General features: G+C 41.5%; 1 protein-coding gene across 4 annotated transcripts in view; it reads right to left on the bottom strand.

The window, feature by feature from the left end:
* UVRAG (UV radiation resistance associated) overlaps positions 1-27,090 on the bottom strand; it is a 102,065-nt gene that overhangs the window by 13,258 nt on the left and 61,717 nt on the right. For 3 of the 4 annotated variants that reach the window (XM_053934476.1, XM_053934477.1, XM_053934479.1), the window contains one exon: positions 13,799-13,890. The exons of the other annotated variant lie outside the window; for it this stretch is intronic. In XM_053934476.1, the coding sequence (XP_053790451.1) occupies positions 13,799-13,890 (92 nt within the window). The remainder of the gene's footprint in view (positions 1-13,798; positions 13,891-27,090) is intronic. 4 annotated transcript variants of the gene reach the window in all.

The raw sequence follows: 27,090 nt of genomic DNA, 5'->3' as shown, positions 1-27,090 counted from the left end.
TTTCTTTTTAATTTGGCTGGGTTAATTTTTACCTATAACACAGCTCATCCTTAAAATAGTACCCCATAAGTTGACATGGCCCATGAAAGCAGCTGTGGGAAAACTGCAAAGCATGGGAGGGACTTTCACACTGCCAACAGATATTCCTTTCCCGAGCAGCTGATCTGCTGTGACACTGAAGCCATAAGAGAACTATTTCTTGTGGAGAAGTCTCCATGGCATGGCAAGAGAGACTCCTCTCCCTAAGAGAACTGAAGAAAGATTTAGAGGTGGCAAACTGACTGAAAATCACAGGTTTTGTCTCTTTACATTGTCAGTGGGAAAGAAAAGAGGGTGTGGGGGAAGAAGTGTTGTGAAGGTTTATTCTGATTTTTTTTTTCTTTTAGTTCCATTAATAAAATTTTCTTTATACCCTTTAAAGTTTTGAGCCTCCTTTTCTCTCCTCCTAACCCTTATCTTGCAGCAGAAAATAAATAAATAATTCTAGTGGGTGCACTGGCATTTGCACCCACTACATTAATTAGTGCGTTGTCTGGGAAACTCAGATTGGCGAACCAAAACCACTAAACTTCATTGGTGTTTCCGCCTGGTTTTCAAACTGAAATCACTGCATCTTGAAACAGCAGTTACAAGTAGTCCCTAGCGCAGATCCTTTTCCACATTACTTTTCTTGTTTGGCTCCCCTTTATAAACATGTGATAAAAAGGAAAGGACTTTTTGTTCATCATTAAGGAAACCACAAGACAGAAAGGAGAAGACTTGTGTAGGTAACAGAAAACCGCAAGACACAAACTAGCTAGTATGTTGATTACTTAAGCTGATTGTGCAACTAGAACTTAGGCGCATATAACTAACCTTATATGGAAAACATCATTACAGGGCCGTGAACTTTCACCAAGGAGGAAGAGAGGAGCCTTCCTCAAACAACCACCAAAGAGTAGAAGAAGATCCCCTAGCTACAGAGGGCGCAAGCGCAGAGTACACCCAGAAATACCACGGACATGGAAGAAGAAAGAGTATAAAAGATTGTGGGAAGGGGGAAACGGCGTGAGCCGTTGGCGGAGCGCTGACTCCCCGGCTGCACCCAGTGCTGTTTGCTTGCCATTGCTTGCTGTAACCAATAAATTTCTGATTGACTCTTGAAAGGCTGAACAAATTATTCGCCTTGGATAAGGGTGCTGTGACTCGGATAAGAGCTGTCCATTGGAAGCTCCTCATGGGGAGGCGTCCTCACTGCCTTGGCAGTGAGCCCCGCTCAGGAATCTTCCCTCTGGAACCCATACCGATGAACTCAAATTTGGTGGCAAGCAAAGAATAGCCGGCAACCCCTTAATCTTTGTGCACGAAGTCCCGGGCGAAGACACAGGATTTCAGTAGTCCTTTGGGGCTACTGAGGTGGCCCCCAACAGGGGGCACTTGGTTGGGGTTGGGATCCCGGAGTGTGATGAGTGAGACGTCTCTGTGAGACGACGTGAGTGTGGACCTCATAGTAGTGCGTTTCCCACACCCGGTGACAGGCAGGGCCACTAATTGAGGGAAGCGTGGAGATGTGTGTAAGAAGGCACTCTGGAAGATGGGACAGAGGAAAAGCAAGCCCTCTGGTTCCATGGGTGGGGGAACCCCTGTAACTTCCCCAGATTCATCCAGATAGCCCATTAGGACTAGTGATTAAAAATTGGGATGCCTTCCCCTCCAGGAAAGGAAAGGACAAGGTGAAAATGGTGCACTACTGCATGGAGGTTTGGGGAGGGAAACAAATAAGAGGGAACCATTTGTATTGGCCAGTGTTTGGCTCATTTGAGGATTGGATATGTCAGGCTTTAAATATTTATGTGAATTCTAAAGAGCCCTTGAACTTAGAGGAAAGTGAGTATGCCTCCCTCTGGATAGTGGGGGAAACTCGCACTAAGTTGTTTGCACTTAGTACTAGGGAGAAGAAGAAAAGATTGAAAGAGGATACAGACTTGCCCGATTCCACCCCTCCACCCTACATAACTCCTCCCCCACCTTCCCACCCCCCCACCCCCCCCCCGTTCTCCTCCCCGGAACCTTTATCCACCCCTACCTCCACATTCACCACAACATCCTGAACCCTCTGCCCTGGTACAAGATGACTCGGAGGGGGATGAGTTGAATGTTGAGCTCCAGAGGAATAACCAGCAGGTAAGTAGAAACCAGACTAGGAAAAGGCGGGAGGAATTGGGATTTTTCCCACTCCAAGAAGCAGGAATGGGTATGGTCCCTAACCCTATTGCAGGACAACCGGGGCAACCGGCCCAAATCTTAGGAGTTGGATATGTGTCCGTACCCTTGAACTCGGGAAATGTGAGGGAGTTCAAAAAGGAAATGGGACACCTCTTAGAGGACCCTCTTGGAGTTGCCAAGACACAAACTAGCTAGTATGTTGATTACTTAAGCTGATTGTGCAACTAGAACTTAGGCGCATATAACTAACCTTATATGGAAAACATCATTACAGGGCCGTGAACTTTCACCGAGGAGGAAGAGAGGAGCCTTCCTCAAACAACCACCAGAGAGTAGAAGAAGATCCCCTAGCTACAGAGGGCGCAAGCGCAGAGTACACCCAGAAATACCACGGACATGGAAGAAGAAAGAGTATAAAAGACTGTGGGAAGGGGGAAACGGCGTGAGCCGTTGGCGGAGCGCTGACTCCCCGGCTGCACCCAGTGCTGTTTGCTTGCCATTGCTTGCTGTAACCAATAAATTTCTGATTGACTCTTGAAAGGCTGAACAAATTATTCGCCTTGGATAAGGGTGCTGTGACTCGGATAAGAGCTGTCCATTGGAAGCTCCTCATGGGGAGGCGTCCTCACTGCCTTGGCAGTGAGCCCCGCTCAGGAATCTTCCCTCTGGAACCCATACCGATGAACTCAAATTTGGTGGCAAGCAAAGAATAGCCGGCAACCCCTTAATCTTTGTGCACGAAGTCCCGGGCGAAGACACAGGATTTCAGTAGTCCTTTGGGGCTACTGAGGTGGCCCCCAACAGGGGGCACTTGGTTGGGGTTGGGATCCCGGAGTGTGATGAGTGAGACGTCTCTGTGAGACGACGTGAGTGTGGACCTCATAGTAGTGCGTTTCCCACACCCGGTGACAGGCAGGGCCACTAATTGAGGGAAGCGTGGAGATGTGTGTAAGAAGGCACTCTGGAAGATGGGACAGAGGAAAAGCAAGCCCTCTGGTTCCATGGGTGGGGGAACCCCTGTAACTTCCCCAGATTCATCCAGATAGCCCATTAGGACTAGTGATTAAAAATTGGGATGCCTTCCCCTCCAGGAAAGGAAAGGACAAGGTGAAAATGGTGCACTACTGCATGGAGGTTTGGGGAGGGAAACAAATAAGAGGGAACCATTTGTATTGGCCAGTGTTTGGCTCATTTGAGGATTGGATATGTCAGGCTTTAAATATTTATGTGAATTCTAAAGAGCCCTTGAACTTAGAGGAAAGTGAGTATGCCTCCCTCTGGATAGTGGGGGAAACTCGCACTAAGTTGTTTGCACTTAGTACTAGGGAGAAGAAGAAAAGATTGAAAGAGGATACAGACTTGCCCGATTCCACCCCTCCACCCTACATAACTCCTCCCCCACCTTCCCACCCCCCCACCCCCCCCCCGTTCTCCTCCCCGGAACCTTTATCCACCCCTACCTCCACATTCACCACAACATCCTGAACCCTCTGCCCTGGTACAAGATGACTCGGAGGGGGATGAGTTGAATGTTGAGCTCCAGAGGAATAACCAGCAGGTAAGTAGAAACCAGACTAGGAAAAGGCGGGAGGAATTGGGATTTTTCCCACTCCAAGAAGCAGGAATGGGTATGGTCCCTAACCCTATTGCAGGACAACCGGGGCAACCGGCCCAAATCTTAGGAGTTGGATATGTGTCCGTACCCTTGAACTCGGGAAATGTGAGGGAGTTCAAAAAGGAAATGGGACACCTCTTAGAGGACCCTCTTGGAGTTGCCAAGACACAAACTAGCTAGTATGTTGATTACTTAAGCTGATTGTGCAACTAGAACTTAGGCGCATATAACTAACCTTATATGGAAAACATCATTACAGGGCCGTGAACTTTCACCGAGGAGGAAGAGAGGAGCCTTCCTCAAACAACCACCAGAGAGTAGAAGAAGATCCCCTAGCTACAGAGGGCGCAAGCGCAGAGTACACCCAGAAATACCACGGACATGGAAGAAGAAAGAGTATAAAAGACTGTGGGAAGGGGGAAACGGCGTGAGCCGTTGGCGGAGCACTGACTCCCCGGCTACACCCAGTGCTGTTTGCTTGCCATTGCTTGCTGTAAGCAATAAATTTCTGATTGACTGTCGAAAGGCTGAACAAATTATTCGCCTCAATTTATAACAAATAGAATAAAGTAGATTGCAACGAATCCCTCTGTGAAGAATAAGTGTCCCCATGGGAGGGCAGTGAGTAGTACTACTCCTGTTGAATTTCCTCTCCCATATTACCTCCCCCCAGGCTGCCCCTAAATGCATCCATAGGGCTTCTGTCTCTTCCACAAAACCATCAAATCACCTTAAGGAGAAGCTGTTTTTCAGAATACACAGTTGCAGACAGTGAAGTCGAGAGGTAAGGGTGACTGTTGGGGGTTGGGTTTCTTTCTTTTTTTCTTTTACTTATAGAATTTTTTTCCCATAAGTTGCTAGGAAACTAACTACTGGGTACTTATGGATTCTTATGGGTATTTAAGAAAGACAAAAGTAGGTGGCTGAAGTCGGGAGAGGAATAGACCATTTGGCTATACTTTTTTTTTTTCTGGGGAGTTTCCATCTAGAGACAGAGATACCACAAGTTTTGCGGACAGGTAAAAAATGGGGTTGGGGGCAGCTGCGCTCTCTTTCTCTTTGGCATCAGAGGAGGATGGCCAGGCTGTCACTTACTGTGGGAAGAATTCACCGGCACCGCTGTAGCTCAGTCCTGAGGGACCTATCATCGTCTGCTCATGTGTCCTGGGATTCCGGAACTTTGCCTCTCCCTGCCTTGCTCAGAGCCGGGCTACCACTGCCCTGCCCGTGCTGTTTCTTTGATAGTGCTCTGGGTTTTTCTCTCCACACAGAAGCCCGCATCCTTCTGCCCTGCTGGGACGTCCTGCACTTCCAGCTACTGCTGTGGAGCTTCTGATATATCTCATCCACCAGCCCGGGATTTTTTGCACGTTCCTGCCGACTGTGATGGTAACTGCACCAAAGGGCAAAGTGCCTGAGGCTGAGAAGACTGTTACTGGGTCCCTGGTTCTATTTGTTGTTAATACCATAGTTATTATTGTTTTGTTTGCCTTGTTATACATACTAGTGTGAGAAACAACTGCTCACTTTTAAAATTTTAAAGGTTTATTAAACCTTAACAAAAAATATAACAAAAGGACTAAATAAGGAAAACTTACAGTGCTGGGAGCCCCCGTGACTATCACCCATGTGCTCCTCTACAAAATCGATGGTCTGACTTTTATATCCTTAGCCCTTCCCAAAGTTTTGTCAGTCAACCCCTTCTCTGCCATCCATTGGCGCAGATTACCTTCTTTTATCTTGACTGGAGGACAGGTGGTGTTACGCTGTGCCTCTTGGTAATAAGCTGGCCTTCTCTAAATGCCCTGACTATGAAGGCTATTACAAGGGGGAGGGGAAAGAGGACTATGGGGGGACATATTACAATAACATCACTATACATTTTAACACCTACATAATATCTGTCTCTTAACTGTGAGAGCCAACTATTATATTACTCATCTGTAACACTAGTAAAGAACTGTTATTCCTATCCTCATATCTTTGCCTGAGAGTCCCCTTAATTTCAAAATTATAATAATTCAGAGGGAGGGTGTTTACATTCTCCATTCCAAGGGAGGCTCCTGCCTTCCCTAGCAGACACTTCTCTTCCAAACCGAGGCAAAGAAGATGGGGTGGATACCATTCCCACAGGAGCTCCTTTTCAAACTCAAGGGCCACTTGTTGTAGATGTGTGGATTTGGCACCTTGGGTACATGGGTCAGTGGTGGCCTTGGCCTATGGAATGGTTGGTCTTGATGATCTTAGAGGAGTTGTCCAATCTTAATGATTCTATGATTGCTATCCCTTTCCAAAAGAAATGGGCCATTCCAAAAACTATTGTCAGTGCTATACCTCCTGGAACAGTAATGATAAAAATCATTCTGTTTGGTTTTTATCAAGATGTCAGGAAATGGAAATATACTTCTGCTGAATAGGAACTGAGGGGGGCCACAATCCAGAAAAATAATTCCCACATTTGAAATACTAATTAAAAAAAAATAAATTAAAAAAAAATAATCTCCCCCACCAACCAAACCAACAAACAAAGAAAAAAAAAATCAAAAAGGAACTCCAAGACTAGGCATAACACAAGATTTACTGGAAGGTTAACTTTTTCCCCCTCATGTGCAATGGATGGCAGATGCAGAGATGTATCATGTTAGTTCTTCTGCCAAGAGTTTGTGTTCAGGTTCACCAAGAGACGTCCACAGCAACAGCAGGAAGAGCAGTCCCTATGGCAACTACAGAAGTTATGATACAGGGCACTCGTATCCTTCCCAAAGAAAAAAGGACAGTTTGATGTCAAAGCATCAGATCTGCAACATTTTGTATAGCAGTGAGGGCTTCCTAGGCAGAATGACTAGAAGGTTTATAGGAAATTCTGCCACTTCTCTAGGTTTTATTCAATCATCCCCAGGTTAAAATAGGCAGTTAGAAGACTAAAATCTAATTCAGGAAGAATTTCAAGCTGTACCTTGTGGATTTAAGTACAGATGTGTGTTTGTGAAAATAGTGACAAGACTATCTACTCTTTACACAATATTTGAGTGATAAAAACCCTTGCCTGGAAAATACACAGCCAGAATTGGGCACAGACAAGTTACAAACACAGTGGCCTGAACAGCCTACAGATGGGTTTGGAGTAGACCCTCCTGTTGAATACATCACTTTGCAGTACAAGATGCAAAGACTCACAAGAATAAATGCCACCTCAGATGAGAAGGATATGGAGGAAAAGAAGAGCAGAAAGCAGGCCTAGGTTCTGAAGTTGCAGAGGCACACTGTTTTGAAAAACATAGGTAATTCTAGGAGAGATAAAACCCAAGGCAAAGTCTCTTTGCCGTCCTGAGTAAGTAATACCTCTTTATCTGTTGTGCTGCGTGTCAAGCTTGCTCAAATTAAATTATCTTGGGCTGGACTCTTTAAAGGACAGAGACTTCAGTATGGCATAGGACTGCCTAATTGGCAAACCCCAAGTTACCTGCAGAATAGCTGAGGTCACTTGACTTGTTCAGCCTGGAGGATGCTGAGGATCTCCCCATGGTCTGCAGCTTCCTCCCAAAGGGCAGCAGAGCAGCAACTCCAATTTCTGCTCTCTGTGACCAGGAAGGAACAGGACCCAAGGGAATGGCTGGAGCTGTGTCAGGGGAGATTTAGGTTGGTTATCAGGAAAAGGTTCTTCCCCCAGAGGGTGGTCGGGCACTGAACAGACTCCCCAGGGCAGTGGTCACAGCCCCAAGGCTGTCAGACCCCAAGAAACGTTTGGACAATGCTCTCAGGACAGGGTAGAATTGCTGGGGTGTCCTGTGAGGGCCAGGAGTTGGATTTGATGATCCCTGTGTGTCTCTTCAACTCAGGGTATTCTGTGATTCTTTAGCAAGTGTTAATCAGCTCAATTTAGGCACAGCAGCAACACTTCTACGAAGCAGAAGGAATTAAAGTGTCCGAGTAAACCAACATGAAAACTGAGGTGCCTAGCACAAGAAAAACAGCTTTAAAAATTGTTGCAGTGAATATATAAATTTAAATTCCCCCTCAAAGGAAACATTCCTAAATTCCTTTGTAAAACTAGACCTTACACAAAAATGGGTGAGAAATTAATTAGTTTGCAGGACCAGGAGAGTTTAAGAGGTTCTTACAACAAGGCTACTCAAGCTAACATGTTAGGTATGTCTGAACAATACCTCTTTAGTTCAGCAGCCAAAACATCTTCCCTTCCTTACTAAATTGAACTAGCAGAATTATCTATACCAAGTGATCTAAATGTAGCAGCAGTAAGTTATTCATCTCTCTCATCTACAAAATAACTTCTCAGTTAGCAGAGTAGGTAAGGGCTGCCCCATAGGGCAGTAAAGCAGGAATTATCTCCATTTGTTGAGCAGATATTCAAACTAATGTATTCGAACAAAAACAGCTTGCAGCCAGATTCTTTGGTTGACATGCACTGAAATGGAACTTAAGACTTTAAAACCTTTAAAAAAGGTTTTAAGCGCTGGAAAATAATGGAGGCAGAGTTCAGAAACTGCCCATTGTTACAAATAAGTATGAATAGGATGGGTTGAGCTTCAGTCAGGAATAAATACAGGGATAACATCCCAAATCTGAGAATGGAGTAATGAAGTCAATAGTATGGTTTATCTGCTTTTCAAATATTATCTAAGGCATCTAGATAGAAGTAAATATGTATAAAGCGTTTTAGAGATCAGCCATTCAAGAGTTCCACAGTCACTGGAGAAGAAAAATGAGAGAAAGGTGGTAATCCCCAATTTGAGAGCCAGTTAAGATCAGTGGGAAAGTCATCTTCCCTGGATGTCTCTTCTTGATCACAGGGGGCAACCTAGGCAACAAGCTCAGGCTGAGTGACAAGTGTCTACAAGGCAAACATAAAAAGATAAATAGCTCTCTTTTAAGTCGAACCATGGTCATAGTCTCATAGGCAAGTAAAACAAATCCATAAGGACTCTGGGTACAGTGGGTTAAACTGTTTTTTCCTGTGCTGTCGGGAAACAGTTTAACCCAGTTTTTCCCTCCAGGTGAGAATGGAAGTCATGTTGAAGTTTCAAAAGTAATGTTTAGACAGAGGCACAGAGCTCAGAAATACAAGGCTGCTATTAATACCTATGAAAACAAGGAGCTGATAGAGGGTGTCTATTCCATTTATGTTTTCCTTGAGGCTGTACTGTTAACAGATTTCACAGCATTCATATCAAGGTAAAGTCCAGAGAAAGAATCCCATATTAGAATCCTGCAAGGGTCTGGTTTGAAAGCGACTTTCAAGACCATCTAGGTCCAATCCCCCTGCCATGGGCAGGGACACCTTCCACTAGACCAGGCTGCTCCAAGCCCCATCCAACCCAGCCTTGAACACAGGCTCCCTCACATTCACAGGGAAGAATTGCTTCCTGATTTCTAAACTAAACCCACCCTCCATCAGTTTAAAGACATTGTCCCTTGTCCTTTGAGCTTCACACCTCATGAAATTAATAAAAATATATAAAAGTATATAAAAAACAGAGTAATGTTAGAAAACTATCATCCAGTTACTCACACACTTTAGAGACTTTCAGGTACTGTCCCCATTGAGAAGGGTTTGGCTTGCAGGAGCACAATCCTTTACTCTAAGGCACAGCCTCGAGCTGAATTACTCAGGTTGGGCTGATTCAGCTTCCAGCAACAATCCCTTGGTTGGTCTCCTGAGACACACAGACAAGTGTGGACATCTGTCCAAAAGAATGGCCTGTGACTTGTGGAGTATAAAAACTGATTTGATTAACTGTCATTAGGGCCTGATGACTTTTAGTCATTAGGTTGGATGACACTAGAACTGGTTATGCATATGGGTATGTATAGTTCCTGTCAGAAAGCAGGATTTCTAAATTAAAAAAAAGAAAAAAAACAATGAGAAGCCTCAGGTCACAAATTTCAATGTTTCAATTGTATCCAAAGCTCAAAAGCCAATTCTAACAGTCTGACTTCAGCTCTAAGTTTTTCTGGCAGCAAAATGAGAAAGTAGCTATTTCCTCCCAAAATATTAATTTTCGCTAGTTAACAAATAGTCAGTTTGAGCATTCTTAGCCCTAAGGTGGAAGACACAGACTCCCCACTGTAAACAGGTGAGATAAAGTGACTGAAGTAAGACACAAACATTTCTGAAATTATTTTCTTAGTGAACACATTCTGGTTGCAGTTTTGGTAAAAGGTTTCTTCGGTCAGATTCACCTGTGATTATTTAATCTGTCTGCAAGTGGCTCAGAGAAACTGTAAAGCAATATGAGGGACAAAATACAATTTACAGGCTCAAATATGTGTCTTTTCCTCCCCCTGCCCCCCACCCCCCCCCCCACCCCCCGTGAAGAGTGTTACTGGATCACAGTCTCCTGTGAGGAATGTTACTGTATCACTGCTGGACAAAATACTAAATTTTGATTGCCTGTCCAAAAGCCAAAATTAACAGCTACAACTCTTTGCTATGAGTGGGGCAGGACAAGGGGAAACAGTTTTAAACTAAAAGAGGGGAGATTTAGATTAGAAATAAGGAAGAAATTCTTGGCTTCAAGGGTTTTAAACTAGAAGAGGTGAGATTTAGAGATTAGAAATTCTTGGCTGTGAGGGTGGTAAAGCTCTGGCACAGGTTACCCACAGAAACTGTGACTGTCCCATCCCTGGAAGTGCTCAAGGCCAAGTTGGACAGGGCTTCGAGCAACCTGGTCTAGTGGAAGGTATCCCTGACCATGGTCTGGGACAACATGTCTTTAAGGTCCCTTCCAATCCAAACCTTTCTATGATTTGGTCTCAGATGCTGGAATAAACTGTTTGCTCACAAGAAAAAGGATTTAAGACAGAATCTGCATAGGGCCTTATGCATCCACAGAAGCTAACCTAAAAAACTAAGCTACTTTTCTGGAGGCCAATGAAACTCCAGGACTAAAAAAAATTGGAAACAGAAAGAAGTATTCCCAAAAGGAAACAGAAAATATTTGGGGGACAAAAGTAAACACAGCAGGATATTGGTACCAGGAGAGAGGTATGAAGATGGAAGCGAAGTTTGCAGACCTGCAAGCTTCCTGCAATAAATCACACAAGTTTAGATGTGAAAACATGTATTAATAATTGAAGTGTAATGCCTGAGAAACCAAAACAACACAAATCTCACCAGGCTCAGGGAACCAGCCACTAAACCTTGATGGACAAACATTGGACTCCGTAGACCTTCCAAAGGGCCAAAGGCTAGCCCAGAGCTCCAGGCAAAACAGGGAAACTCGTAGAAGATTGAAGCAGAGACTTTACAGCCTAATTTACTCTAATGGATGTATAAGTGAGCTCTTATACAAAAGCCATGGAGGATTTTTTGGGTTTGCTTTTAATCTAAAATGGTAATGATTATGGTGGTGACAGAACTTAAATTCAGAAAAACCCAGCTACAGTGCTCAGAAAGGAAACTGAAGACCAGCAAGAGAACCAAACAAATCAGGCAGTGCAAATGAGTACATGGATAAGAAAACCTCTTGTCTCCCTGCTCTTATCCTTCCAACAAAGAGTAACCTGGAAATATTTTAATGACAACAGTTTGTGTCAGAGGGTATCAGATGACTCACAGTAACCTGAAAACAAAAAATTCCTTCAAATATTCAATTTAACAGCTAGTGGCTTGTCTGCTTGTTTCAATGTTTGTAATTGGATATTATCCACAGGACAGTGGACATCTGTATTCTGCCCAATTATGAAAGTCTAGCCAGTTTTCCCCTCAAGATAGACTCCCTATAAAGCCTCATTTCCATTTATATTATTAGGAAGCACTAAGAAGCATTGATTGGAATCATCAGTTAAAAAAAAAAACAAAACTATTCATACAGCTTCTGGACATGAGAAGGAAATGAGGCATAGATGTCCATGGGGAGAAGGGACTGTGATGCTCCAGAAGAACTATGCTTAATATTCCTACATAGAAATATTATGCAGCCAAAAAAAAAAAAAGTGCTTTCTTTTGTTAATGACTGTGCATCACCTAGAGAAAACAGGATTGTATGGTGCCAAAACCTCTGAAGCATAATTAAAGTTTCCAGATCAGTTCCTCAGAGACAGCACATGGCAGAAGGGAATAACAGGTATCCACACTCAAAATTATTCCCATTTCATATGTTCCAGTGTCAACCCACTTCTGTTTATTCAAGACTGTACTAGACACTCATGACCTGCACCCCTCCCACTCTACTGATGAGCAGAGAGAAGTGCTACAAATGTCACAGTCTGGCCTTTCATTTTCAGATGTTCTGAGGGGACCACACATCATCTGAGGATTTTTACACTACTGTGATGGATACCACACGAAAACTCACTGTGCTATTTTCCCAATGAAGAAGATTTTTCTTTATGCATCTTGCTATAGAAAAAAACAAAAGCAGGGAGAATCTTTTCAGCTGTGCCTGAAATTATTTAAAGAATAAAACTGCACAAGGGGCTGAGCTTACTTTTTTCAAGACCTATCTACTTCCTCTGTTGGCTGAGTTAAATTTCCATCAGGCAATGCTTTTTACAGTATTGCTCATAGTGGAAACTTTTCCTACTCCTATATTTGTTTTCCTTAGCCAAGCTCCAAACAGCAACCTGGAGGTGGGGGTGATCAGCCTGGAAGAAGGGAAGGCTCTAGATACCTTAAAGCTCCTGCCAGTGCCTGAAGAGGCTCCAAGTGAGCTGCAGAGGGACTTTAGACAAGAGCCTAGAATGACAGGACAAGAGGGAATAGCTTTCCACTGCCAGAGAGAAGGCTTAGATGGAATATTGGGGAAAAATTCTTCCCTGTGAGGGTGGTAAGGCCCTGGGACAAGCTGCCCAGAGAAGCTGGGGCTGTCCCATCCCTGGATATGTTCAAGGCCGGGTTGGATGGAGCTTGGTGCAGCTTGATCTACTGGGAGGTGTCCCTGCCCATGGCAAGGGGTGGGAAGTGGATGGTCTTTAAGGTCTTTCCAACCCAAAGCATCTTATGATTCCCTGTGACCTGTTACAGTAGGATTCAGCACAAGTACTTTTCAACATCAAAAATCAATTTTAAAAAGAGGAAAATGTATGGAGAAGAAAGTGCTTTACTCATGAAAGTTAGGAAGGCAGGAAAACAAAACCGTTCTATGATTCCATGATTAGATGAGAATGCAGGACAAAATAATTGCTTAAAGCAAGAGACTTCATGAGTGCTTGCAATTCAAAGAGCATAAATTAAAACCATGTGAATACAAACCATCACTTGTTGAAATACACTGGGTAGTAAACTGTGCTTCACAGTAAAGTTCACCTCCGTTTAAGGAGAACTGGTTAAGCCTCCTGCTCAAACAACTGCTGCAAGATAAACCTAAACTAACTTTAGCTTTAAAACATAGAAACCTGTCTGATTTGATTTTCTGCAGACAGTGAAAGATGAGCCTGAATCCTCCAGAGTGAATCAGAACAGAAGTACATGGGATTTCCCTGGAAGATACTATAACCTTCAGTTATTTATTAAAGTAGCTTCTCATTTAGCAACAACACTGAACATGCAACAACTATTTTCATTAGCAGCAATTATATTACAGAGAAGTTGTGTTGTTTATCATTCAGATTCCTCTATGCAGCTTACTTGAATTACACAGAGACTGCCCAGGCTATGATTTGTTCTGCTTAAGAAGTTTAGATACAGAAGGTGCACCTGCTACCAAACATTAAATACAGTCTTAAGACAACAATTAATTCACCTCCCTCTAGTGAAGAACATTGTTTTTTCAAACAGGATTCCCTTGCTACATCAACCTCTGAGAAGGGTTGTGGGCCCATCATATAGAAAAACTTGTAAAAGTGTAAGAAAACAGTAATGTTGTGGACAGTTACAGAGTCCGTATTTTGGGAAGGTCATAATCTCGGCCAAGCATGCTCAGCTTGCGAAGACGAGCTGCTTGTTTGAGACAAATTCTTACCTTCAATTTTTTTGTAGCACCCACCTCTTTCTTATAAATTATAAAAAATACTTACCACCTAACCATCAGCCCAAGCTCCATGAAATTTTTCAGGTTAGGAAGAGTTTGCCTTAGATCTGGAGTACTCAGCCCATGCTGGTATCTAAGCTACAAAACCAGAAAAAAAAAAATCCTAAAATTAGCACAGCTTTCCAAATCCCAAAGAACACAACATCATGGTCAGTTAAGTCACTGGATTTTACAGAGTTTAGGATTATTATCCAGCAGTTCCAAGATATTTATTCCCTTTAAGAAAATGGTCCATTTACTACTTGTATTAGGAAACCCACCCAAGAACAGGGACAAAATAATCAGTCAACCTGACTCTTTCTCCATTACACTTTCTCCACTTACTCTCTGCAACAGGAGAGCAGGTTCACAGTTTAATAAAAACCACAGCCATTATGGGAAGACACCAAATACCATCCCAATATTCTGTATTCATGAATTCCAAATATTTATTTGTGTGTACGTGTCAGTCTGAGTGTATTAGTGTATACGGGAATCAGTAATGGAATTATTATAGTAACATCAATGAGTAAAAATACATATTGTCACACAACTGATCAATATTTGTGCTCCTTACACAGTTTATATCAGCATTTAAATGCCTGTTATTAGTATCATAATTAAATCCAGCACTCAAATCAGATGCTACTTAGCAAAGGGAAAGGCTTTAAACACTGACATACTTTAACCTGGATATTGACTCCTACAAGTTGTTCTTACGTTGTCCACATGACATAACTGTCACTGGTGAGAATTATAAACTCCATGTTTAACAAGTCACCAAATTAAAAAATACCTCTGAAGAAAACAGCACATGGAAAGGAAAGTCTGTCTTTCAAGATTGAATCTCAAAATTTCAGGGAAACTGCAGAGAAATGTATCCCTTGTGTGGTTAAAATTTGCAAAAAAACCCCAACACCCTACATTCCAGTATCTCTAAGGCTACTGGAATGATGCGCTACTAATTTAATAAGCAGTTCTCAGCATACATTAACACACTTTAGAAGTCTCTGCTGGACTCCAGCATAGGCACACACAGTAACTACACAAATGTAGTGCTGATAGAGCTACTTGCTAAAATATGGAACAGTCCCACTCAAAGTTAAATTTCTTTTGTTTAAAATCACACACCTGCTTCCACAATTCCTGACAGCAAGATGCAGGAAAGTATCTGAAGTTTCAAAAATTTTTGACTTCTCCCAAACAATCAGCTTTTCAGTGAAAAAGACTCCTGAAATTGGGAATTATTTTTATGCTTGTCTGAGTTTCAAAAAGAAAAATTATTTTGGAAGAAAATCACCCTCAATACCACATTGTACAACAGGTGGCCATTTATTATAGTTTATTATTTCCATATGGACAAAGCCAAATCATGTGGTGGGCTTGGGTTCAAATTTTCTGCTACAATGACAGAACCTGGATTAAGACAACCATGCAATATAAACTACAAAACCATCACCACATTCTCCTGATGGCATTATAGTGGAATTGGTTAACTGGAGAACTAGCCTGGAACAAAAGAAATAAAGAAGAAAAAACCCACCAACCTCAAAACTTTACATTTGTTCCTCCTCCAACAATGAAAAGTTCATGGAATACCCTTTTTTATAGTCATTCTTACATTTTAAGGTTTCAGAGCATGAATATAAGGTGAATTAAGGGATCTCCCCAACAGCCAAGATCAGAGGAATTCATGGGAGACACCAGTATCCAAACATGAGCAAAACCACTGCTTCTACTAAAAGACATTTTCATATTTCCAATAGTAGAGATGCATATTAAGTAAAGTTAGGATACAAGTTTCATGAAACCCCTACAAAAAGTTATTATTTAACTTCATAAACTGCATACTATTTTGCTTTGTAATAGATTAAAAACAAAGCAATACTGCCTTGTGTCTGCATCAATACAAGCTGCTGATGTATTTACAAACCCAGAAATCACTTAAAAACTTATCTGCCTTCTAGGTACAGAAAAAAAATTTCAAAAATCAACTGATGAATCAGGTTTTAGTCTGGATTCAAAATTATCACTCCATTAATGCAGCAAAGGTTAACTCCTGCTTTGCATAATTCTGTAGTAGTCTCACATATCCTGACAAAGAAATCTCTGCTTTGCTGCATGATGTAGGCCACTACAGGTACAATACCAAATAAATGTGAACAAGGAGGTGGAGGGAGCTTGAAAACAACTTTTTTTACTTAAAAGATGAGAATTCCTCCTCTCTCCTTAACCTCTGACAATGTAAAATAACAAATATTATTAAGGACTGTTTTTTTTTCCCCCAATCCATAAAGCATTTCTCATACACCTTCCCTTAAGTTTAATTTTTTTTAACATCCAACGCCACACATGCAGGGCTAGTTAATCCACCTCATCCAATAAATAGTAAGGCATTGAACAACAGTCATAAGGACTGAATCCAGAGGACACTATGGAGATACACGAAGGGTTGCTGGAGCACCTCTGCTCTGAAGACAGGCTGGGAGAGCTAGGGGTGTTCAGCCTGGAGTAGAGAAGGCATTAGGGAGACCTCAGAGCCCCTTCCAGTGCCTAAAGAGGCTCCAAGAGCTAGAGAGGGACTTTGGACAATGGCCTGAAATGACAGGACAAGGGGGACCGACTTCAAACTAAGAAAGGACAGGGTTAGATGGAATACTGGGAAGAAATTCTTGGCTGTGAGGGTGGTGAGGCCCTGGCACAGGTTGCCCAGAGAAGCTGGGAATGCCCCAGGTTTAGAAGGATGGGGCCCCAAGGCCAGGTTGGATGGGGGTTGGAGCAACCTGATCTAGAGGGGGTTTCCCTGTCCATGGCAGGAGGGTGGAATTGGATGATCTTTAAGATCTGTTCCAGTCCAAACCATTCTATGATTCCCTTTGACTTGTTACTTTAGGATTCACATAAATACTTCTTAACATCAAATCAATTTTAAAAACAGAAAAATGAAGGAAGAAGCTGCTTGGCTTATAAGAATTAAGAGGGCAGGAAAACAAGAGCAGACAGAGGTAACCATGTGCTGTCTTGATTCTCCTAAGAAACTGTTCAAATTTCAATTGTTGCTATTAAAAGTCACCCATCTCCACACTAAGTTTCCAATGCAATAATTTTCAAAAACAGCATTTTATTTAAGATTTTAAAGATCAGATTGATTCTTCAGGCTATTACAGACCCACCATCCAAAGAAAATGTGCCTATTTTAATTGAAGAGGTGTCCAGAATTTGCATTCCCATAGAAGACCATGTATTTTCCACAGGACTTTGAGTAAATCATTAATGATGTTCCAGTGATAAAATATTAATTCTGATTTCTATACCAATATTCAGCTCCTATGCAGCTTTGTTCTCCCAAGTGCTGCTCTCATATTTGTTACTACCAATACTTACTCCACAGAAACAAGATACAGGAGACAAGATGCATCATATTTTATGACCAGTTCAAGGCAGAAGAACTTAAAGAATTATCTGTACAGAGAAATCTCAAGAAATGGGATAATACACTTTAAGGCCAACTTCTCTACAGAAAGCCAACTTATCATACCAGTGGGTATTTTCTAATATACCTATATATTCCAACATCACAGAAAACCATAAATGTTAAAATAAGCTGCATTTAAACAATGGTTCTCAGAGTAAAAGGTAGATTTATTATTTAAAAAAAACTGTATTAGCTTTCTAATAAAGTGTTACAAGACTAAATTTCCTTAAAAGACTAATACCAAAAAAACCACAGCATTAGCTGTAGGTGAGGCATGACAAATTGAAGTTAAATTGTAACAAAATAGGCATAATTATTTTACACTCCAAGAGAAAAAATAATATTCAGTTGCTCCAGTTTTTACCTGTATTTTCTTCTCTGCAATGGTCTGAACTTACACTGGAAGGTAAGTGAGTAAACCAGCAGTGAACCAGCTCCAATCTGAGCGTCTCTACTCCACTGCCAACCAAACAGCTTCCAAGGATTCATTTCATCAACTGGACAGTTAGACTTAAAAATCATGACCTAAAATCACGTTAGACAATAGAAAAGCTTACTGCCTTCCTAAAGGAAACAATTCCACAGCAAAATGTTCATTCATCAAATCTACCAGTAGAGATACATAATTTGTTAACTAGCTAAAATACAAACCTGCAAAAGTTCAGTTACTTTCCTATAGAGTCTATAAGAAGTACTAGGAATACTGAAGTTTTTCAATCAAGTTGGCTTTACTAATTAGTTTTCTTTCTGTCCTGGATAATTACAGGTTGCACCCATGATCAAAATTAGGAAGTTTGCCACTCTATGCCTACTCTTAAGAAAAACAATGATATCCTGCATTTATGTGCAAAAAACAACTGTCCACTTCCTATCCTAATTCTTGCAGCAGTATGTAATAACTAATTGTATACAAGCATATATATTTACATCCAGCCAGAAACCACAGAGTACCTGTGCTCAAGTATCTTTTTTTGGGGGGGGGAGAGGGCAGAATTACTCCAATTCTAACCTCATCTGTTCATCATTTCTCACATTGTTTCCCCAGCCATATTCATCCTGTACTAAGCCATGTGGAAGCAGTCTAACAGCCAGAACATGTTATTAAAGCTCAAAATATCAGCAATTTTAGTATATATTGTGCATAATATTCAAGTCTATGTCAAAATCTGCTGTATTTTGGACTTCCCTTAGTCCCCACTGCAGGCAACTGGTTCTTGATGTTGTAGCAGTACCTGTACCAACACAACAGGTAGACTCAAACCACTATTACACTATGCAAAGATCTTGCAATATTAAGGCAGTCAAAACCAATTTTGAATTATTTTCAGCTATATGAGGAGTTTCTCTTGATAGCATCAAGAATTAAAAAAAAAAAAAAAAATCTGCTCCATAAATGTGAGAACCTACAGAGAAAAATAGAAGCAAAACAATTGTTTCAATCAAATTTGCAGAGCTGGGCAGAAGCCAAGAATTTGCATAAGGTTTTCAGAGAATGTCAAACACTGAAATATTAAGAATGCCAAACAGAAATACTAAGTTTTAGAAGTTTTAATAAAATGACATAGTTAATTGTTTTACAAGATCCTGGGTGACTTTTTCAGAGTATGACAGAACAGCGGCAGGGATTCAGATTACTAAGCACTGCAATAAAGAAAATAGGAAGTGTTGTTATAATGCCTGTTGCTATATAAACAACTAGGAGGATCAGTGAAATAATGCCTCTGCTATATAAACAAAAGATATATGTTTATATCTTTCGGGAGCAATTATAAAATTTTTGCTTGCCTTTGTTTTATTGAATCTGGTTAGTTGTTCTAGCTCTGAACACCTATGTGGGTTTACTGAAAAACCCTTAAGCTACAACATTACTGAAACATGTTGTGGTATCAATAGCTCTTTAGATAATGTACTTCCAAACTAAGCATCTAAAAATCATTTTCATTTTTCATACTTAAAAAGGCTATCTATAAGCATCAATTACAGTTTGAAAGTAAATATAACAAAAGGGTTTTTAAATTTTTTTTTGAGATTCCTGGGGAAGTAGGAGCTGAAAAAATAAAAATTACCACTGTGATTATAACAAGTCTTGAAGTCTTGAAGTTCTCAATCTTGCTTCCAGAAGGAGCAAATAGAGGACTGCTACAGTAGTAACAGCCCTCATCCAAGCAAGAGGAAGTGCTCAAATATAACAGTTATTTCAATAGATATTATGACTCATCTTTATATGCTGGTGTCTGTCTCCCAGAGTTACACCTGAAAAGCAGATGTTTACTTTGCAACTCATTCAAGAATATTAAATTATCAAGAAAACAAGTTACATCCACATCCTTGAAGACCCATGTCCTTCATTAATCCATTGAACATACTCCTTCAAGTTCCTCAAGCCAACCCAGCATGCCTAAAGCCTTCACTAAAACCATCTTAGAAGACTCCCACCACAATTTTGATTTAGCAATAGCAAATAAGGCACACAAACAGCAACCAAAGCAGTAAGAGGAGATAACTGCATTTTATGCTATACCGTTGAAGGATACTTACAATCAGTAATTTTTAAAGCATGCTTAGTCTGAACTAACCTGATTTGTCCCACATTTACAAGGGAGATGCTGATTATCAATAAGATAATTTCCTGTTATCACAAAATCCTAGAATGGTTTATGTTGGAAAGGACTTTTAAGCTCATCCAGTCCTAATCCCCCCACCATGGGCCTAGATACCTTCCAATAGACCAGACTGCTCCAAGCCCTCTCCAGCCTAGCCTCAAACACTTCCAGGGGTGGGGCAGCCACAGCTTCTGTGGACAACCTGTGCCATGGCCTCACCACTCTCACAGCCAAGAATTTCTGCCCAACATCCTATCTAAACCTGCCCTCTGGCAATGGGAAGACATTGTCCCTTGTCCTGTCATTCCAGTCTCTCTCCTGGTCTCCTGGAGCCCCTTTAGGCACTGGAAGGGGCTTTATGGTCCCCCTGGAGCATTCTCTTCTCCAGGGTGAACCCCCAACTCTCCTGGCTGTCTCCAGAGCAAAGGGGGTCCAGCCCTCGGAGCATCTCCGTGGCCTCCACTGGACTCGCTCTAACAGGTCCATGTTCTTCTGATGTTGAAGGCCCCTCACTCTCTCACTTTGACCTGTAACAGTGATAACTAACATTGGAGATGCTACACAATCCCTGTACCAATACGGTCACTAGTACAGTTCAGAAACATCCAAAACAAGCAAACGTCCTCACAGAGCTCTGGCTGATTCAGTTCTCACAAACTGCATCAAATTGAGATGGAAACTTCCTCACCACTGGTTCTTCCTGCCCCAAGAACAGCCTGTCTCCCTTACTCTCCTCTCAGCCTGGAGAATTTTAATTCACTTCCATGTGAAAGGCAGGGGAAATTCATGCATGAAATCTACATACAGGAATGATTCAGAAGTGATAACAGACTATATTCTCATCTGATAACAGACCTAATTCCTTTTCACTTTCTTTGATTTGTCCTGGAATTACATTAAGCTGCTTCTTCCTCTTGCATTCACCAAAACACAAAGTCTGATCTTTATTCAAAGAAAGCAGCAACCTCAATTCTAAATGCACAGCAACTTGTACTATTCTGCCAAACATTTGTTAAGCAGTTTTCGTCTTATTTTTAGAACTTCAACAATTTTTTAATACTGGATTTTGGTTTCACAGCTATAGTGTTTATGGAGATAGACCTCAAGAAAATAAGGAAATAGGAGTATGTGTTTGAGTACATGTAGAACACATTGTAGAACTAAACTTTTAGATAAGCCAAAAAGCTGTGTTTCCTCCAGAACTCTCTCACTGATATATATGAAACCTTCTTGAGAGTAAGAAGGTCTCAAACATTAGCCTTCATGGTTTCAGTCTGGTGTCCAGGAAGGGGAACCATTGTCAAAGACAGGCTGGGAGAAATACCCCCTCTTGTAAGTAAAGTATTCCTGTAAAACTTAGCTGTTACTGGGCTTGTTACACAAACCAACATATATGGGCTCTCATGCCCATAAAGGTATGCTTCATATGCCATGACTGTTTCATAAAAGAACATTAAAAAGGCAATTTAAAACATAGAGCAGTTACCAGCCTCCAAAAAGCTTCCCCCACTCCTCAGTGAAGCACTCAAATAACTAAAACCATGTTTACTGCAGCCGTGCTGCATTTATAGCTTGATGAGATGAAACTTATAGAGCACATAACCTTTACAGTTTCAGGTCAGAGCTTCTCAAAAGGGTTCAGTATCACTAACTGATGTTCACTGGATTATAGGAGATGGGCACACTTATTTCCTATGACTTCATTCATCCTGAGCTTTTGTATTAAAAATCATTCGATCAGGCACAGAACAAGAGGTCAGACAGGCAAAAGTCAAAAGGAGAAAGATAAGTAACATTCTGTGCTTCCGTCTTAAACATGAAATTTTCTGTGTGTGTTTAGCTCCCCAAATGTAATCTGCATACCTGAAGTTTGCTTTTTACCTATATAAGAACCTATGAATACCAGAAGGGCAATATTCTCAGGGAATGCACAGGTATATACTGAGAACTCTCCCATCTTGTCCTGAATGGAAATCAGAGAAAATGTATGGTTAGGTTTATAGTGCCACACACTCCTCCTCCACTTCTCTTTCACATTTTAATAAATGTGAAATATTTTCACATTTTAATAAATCCATTCCAAAATCAGGTAATTTTCCCATATGACATCAGTCCAGCTCTACCCTCTATCTTAAGATGTTACAGGAAAGGAACCCACAGAATTATTTCAGTGGGCAAACAATGAGCTCCATTAGATGTTATAAAATCTTTCAGCTATTTGCTCTTTCATGTTGTGTTGGGAAAGCCCTTGTTTTAAATGGGTGAAATTGAACTTCTGGCCATTCATTCGTGCAGGTTTGTGAACCCTGCTCTTTCAGGTGAAAAGGCTTTTGCTTCAAGAAAGCTTTACTCAAAGAGCAAGTGATTCAGTCCATGACACAGAGCTTAAACGGAAGAAGAATTTGGGGATTCTCTGTTCCCAGCCACATCTTGCATTTCAGCTGAACTGCTTTCCAGGTATCTATTACGTTACTGTCAGTGAACAAAAGAGACTGACTTCTAAAAAGAGATTAGATTGTGAATCAAATGAGAAGCCCTCTCATTTGAGGAGTACAGAATGAACAGTTTAACCTATGAAAGACTTGCTTCCTATCAGGATAACACCAGCATTTAGTGAACTCCACTTGGCAGTAAGACACACCAACACAGGAAATGGTTTCCCATATGATGGATGATATTTCAAACTTAAAAGCAGAGGTCAGAGAGCATCAAACCAAGGACAGTTCAGCACTGGTCTTCCTGAAAACATCAACTTATATGTGCTAAATTGAAGCAGAGCTTTGTTTGTTCCTAATTACACAATATTAACTTCACAAATATTCAAATGAATTACACACAAGGCCAGCAAAGAGAAATGAAATAACCCCTTTAGTATTTCCAGTCTCTTGAAAAACAAAATACTTTAAAGCTCTGGATTTCCAAACATTCTGGACTGACCAAAAAGTGAATGAGTCCATACATATCAGACCATTTTATTCCATTTGCTGGGGAACAACTTGCTCTAAACTTCAACCCCAGTATATAAAAAACCTGAAAGACATTTATGGATGATTAAGTAGCTGACATACCAAAGGCTTTCAAAATAGGTTTTGTGCCCTGATGTGCCAGATCTTGAGCACAGAAGTATAAGACGAACCCTGACCCAAGGAGGACAAAACATACATATTAAACTATACAACAGATGAACAAAGAATGTGGGGGAAATGTGAAAATAACAGAAGCTCGGGGAAAAAAAAAATCTAACCCCCAGTGGCAAGTCACAGCTTGTCACTTGCTTGCAAATACGAGATAAGAAGAATTTTTATGCATTAAAGCAAGCGAAGTGTTAAGAAATTAGGTCCATTTTACCATAATATCTCTTACCCATTAAGAAATGGGCCACATGGCAGAAAAAGAGAAGGCTCCAAAGGAAGAAACAGGCTTACCAAGCAGTACCTGGAATTCCAGATGTGAACACTTTCTATTTGAATGTTCAGCTTTGCCTTCAGTGCACACACCCAACTCGTTAAGAAAAACTATACACTGCCCCTTTTTCCTACACTGATACATTGTGCCAGGGCTTGATAACAGATTTCCCACCTCCCTATCTCTTTCAATTTTGTAACATTGAACTTATATATACTACAAAGCAGCTGAAGCTGGCAGACAACATGTGTTTATGTCAGATTAACTATATCAGGAATCCATTTGCCTTTCGATTACTCAATTTTGGTTCTATTTTAAAAACATACTCATTTTTAGGAAACTTTTTAGTCTGAAGAGCTAATGCACAGAGATGATGACAGCTACACAATACAAAAGCTATGTAGCACACAGAACATGCCTGCAAGGCTGGTCCACAAAACTATTTTGGAGGACTGACTCTAAGCACAGCTGGTGATGCCACCTCTCCTATTCATAGAAACCCAGAATAGTTTGGGTTAGGACTTTTAAGCTCATCCAGTCCTACCCACCCCCCCTCACCCCTCCCCCGCCATGGGCCTAGATACCTTCCCCTAGACCAGACTGCTCCAAGACCTATCCAGCGTGGCCTCGAACACTTCAGGGGTGGGGCAGCCACAGCTTCTCTGGGCAAGCTGTGCGAGGGCCTCACCACTCTCACAGCTAAAAATTTCTGCCCGATATCCCATCCAACCATGCCCTCTGGCAGTGGGAAGACATTCTCCCTTGTCCTGTAATTCCAGGCTCTTCTCCAAAGTCCCTCTTCAGCTGTCTTGGACCCCTTCAGGCACTAGAAGGGGCTCTGATGTCTTCCTAAAGCTGTCTCTAATCCAGGCTGAAAAACCCAAGCTCTTCCAGCCTGTCCATATATGAGCAGTGCTTCATCCCTCCAGTCACCCAACCACACTGGTTATCCCACCACAGCTGCAGGAGCCTCCAGCACTGCCTGGCCTTAGGTGGCAGGTGCCGAGATATGTATGGGCTGAACACCCAAGATCTGCTTTCTTCACAGAGCAAGTTAATATTGACCTTTGCCTACAGACAAGGATAGGCAGGCTTTCAGCTGAATGAAAGCCAGGACTTCAGTTACAACTAATCCAGTCTCATTTCAACCTATTTTTTCTTGGCATAGGCGATAGGAAAGGAAAAAAGAAAGCCTTTCCAAAAAGTTTGCAAAAAACATATATAAATTCCCCAATTCTAAATGATCTGGTCAAGTATCAGCTCACTGTTACCTAAGGAAAGTTTCAGGAATGAAAACTCTCCTAAGAGCTTTTGGCTCTACACAGCTGGAGAAGGTGTTTCAGGTGCAGTCCCTTCCTCTTAATATTGAAATGAAAACCTGGCACTTCACAAGACAAGGACTAGACTGTGGCTTCAACCTATGCTCTTTCAAAAACACTTTTCCATATGTAGCTAAATTTGCCTTGGATTCAAACGATGCATTCTTTCTGAACTGTATGTTTTATGATCTTAGTTTAGGGGCCTCATAAAAGATGTAGTGTGCAAGTCACAGTATCCTACACTCAAAGGGCCATAACCACTGCATATACACCACTACGCACAGAACTCTTTTAAAGACTTCTGCTCCTTAGTATTTATTGCCAAAACATATTTCTAGGCCTAACATTTCTGCTGTTCAACTTGCCATGGAAAAGCTTTTAGTTTCTATTATAGAGCTGATTTTCTCTCATGTTTGAACCAGAAACTGAACCTCTTGCCTCATTTCATATTTAACAGCTGAGTTTCAGTTCAGCCTCTTACATATGACACTAATACATAAGCATTCAAATTTAATTCCATGCAAGTATTAGGAAGATGGCACTTTAACTACACCTACAATATAACAAATATTTTGGTTTTCTTCTATGGTTCCATGAATGTTAGTTTGTGCATTAGACAAGCAACTCGCCCACAAAGCAGCATTCCCAGGAAAGCAGCATTGGCTGCTCAGCTTCTCAAGCAGATTACACAAAGCACATAAATGCCACCTGCCACCATGTGGACACAGTGGCCGTGGACACACAAGAGGAGAGCTAGACATAAGTTACTTCCCTGGATCTGTACTTTATTGATGAGAAAAAGAACCTTGGGGGAGCTGACAAGAGAGCGATTTTTTTTATTTTCATATCAAACAGCAAAGTTCATGTATTGCTAATGACTGTCAGATGAAAGCGGGACTATTCTTTGGCTAGGGCTGAGCAAGTGATTCCAATGTGAATAGGAGTATCAGTCTAACACAACACAATAATGGTCTGACAAAACAAATCAGAAAAGAAGCCTTCCCTGTGAAACAATTCTAAGCATGGCATTCAGGCTGAACGGTAGAAAAAATAACCTTATTTCATACGGTATAACAAATTCCACAGGTTTCACTAAACTTGGAAGTGATGCTCTGACACTATATGCAGAGACTCTGCTAACGAACACCAACTATGAACTTTTTACATGGGCAGACAGGCATAGGAAAAGGGGAAGAGATTTAAATTAAAAGAGGGTAGACTTAGATTAGATACTAGAAATAAATTCTTTACTCAGAAGGTGGTGAGGCCCTGGCACAGGTTGCCCAGAGAAGCTGGGGTTGCCCCATCCCTGGAAGTGTTCAAGGCCAGGTTGGACAGTCCTTTGAGCAACCTGGTCTAGGGGTGGTGTAAGGAGGGTGCTGGTCTAGGGAAGGTGTCCCTGCCCATGAAGAAGATGGTTTTCAAGTTACCTTCCAACTCAAACTGTTGTATGATTCTATGAACTGAGGTAAGACTAGACACATTCACTCCTTGGGTTGGCTGTAGGAAAACAAGAAGTTTTAAAATGATCCAAATAATTTGACACCTGGTTTTACAAGTCTACTTTTCAAGAGCCATTAATTTAGACAAGGACAGACCTCCACCACTCCTGAGGCCATGTCAAATAAAACCAGGTGGAGATACTGACCAAGGTCACAGCAAAAGAATAAAAGGGGTCTCACAACAGTCATACAGATGCCATCTGGTTCTGTGGTAAAGCTGAGATAAGACTTAGAATAAGAAATCCAGACGATTAAGAGGCAAATTAATTTGATGTCCTTCAGTGGCTGACTGAAATAGCAAATAATTTGACACTTAAGAGTGTAAATAACTTGACTGCCCTGTGCAAGAAAATAGCTGCAGTAAACTCCCTTCTTACTGGTACCTAAAGAAACCAGCTTTACAGCTCTATTGAAATTATGTCCTCTACAAGCAATCTGGGAACTGGACAAGGAATAATGCCTATCAAGTATCATGCAAGAGACAACCTCTTGACTACCTAAAGAAACTGGAACTTTGATGAACAAGATGGACATGCTCTCCTCAATGGCTACACATCATAAATGCATGCATTAGACATAATGACCAATACAGAACAGAAATAATTTAATATAGAATCACAGAATTGTTTGGGTTGGAAAGGACCTTAAAGCTCCTCTCATTCCAACCCCCTGCCATGGGCAGGGACACCTTCCACTAGACCAGGCTGCTCCAAGCCTCATCCAACCTGGCCTTGGCCACCTCCAGGGATCAGGCAGCCACAGCTTCTCTGAGCAACCTGTGCCAGGGCCTCACCACCCTCAACTTTCTGGGTGTACAATTTTGGGCAAGTTATTCTCCCACAGTAACACTGTGTGTGCTCACCAGGGACTCACTCACCTCAGGGAGGATGGTCACTAAATTAAGATCAACTCATCATATGTAATAAAGAACCTACACTGAAGTCAGGCCGGAGCAATTAAGGCTCTGGGAACGAAAGAGACAGCAAATCAGCCAG

This window comes from Vidua chalybeata, chromosome 2 (assembly GCF_026979565.1).
Source record: "Vidua chalybeata isolate OUT-0048 chromosome 2, bVidCha1 merged haplotype, whole genome shotgun sequence".
Lineage (NCBI taxonomy): Eukaryota > Metazoa > Chordata > Aves > Passeriformes > Viduidae > Vidua > Vidua chalybeata.
The sequence above is the reverse complement of the archived record's forward strand: the minus strand, read 5'-3'. Positions and strand labels throughout refer to the sequence as shown.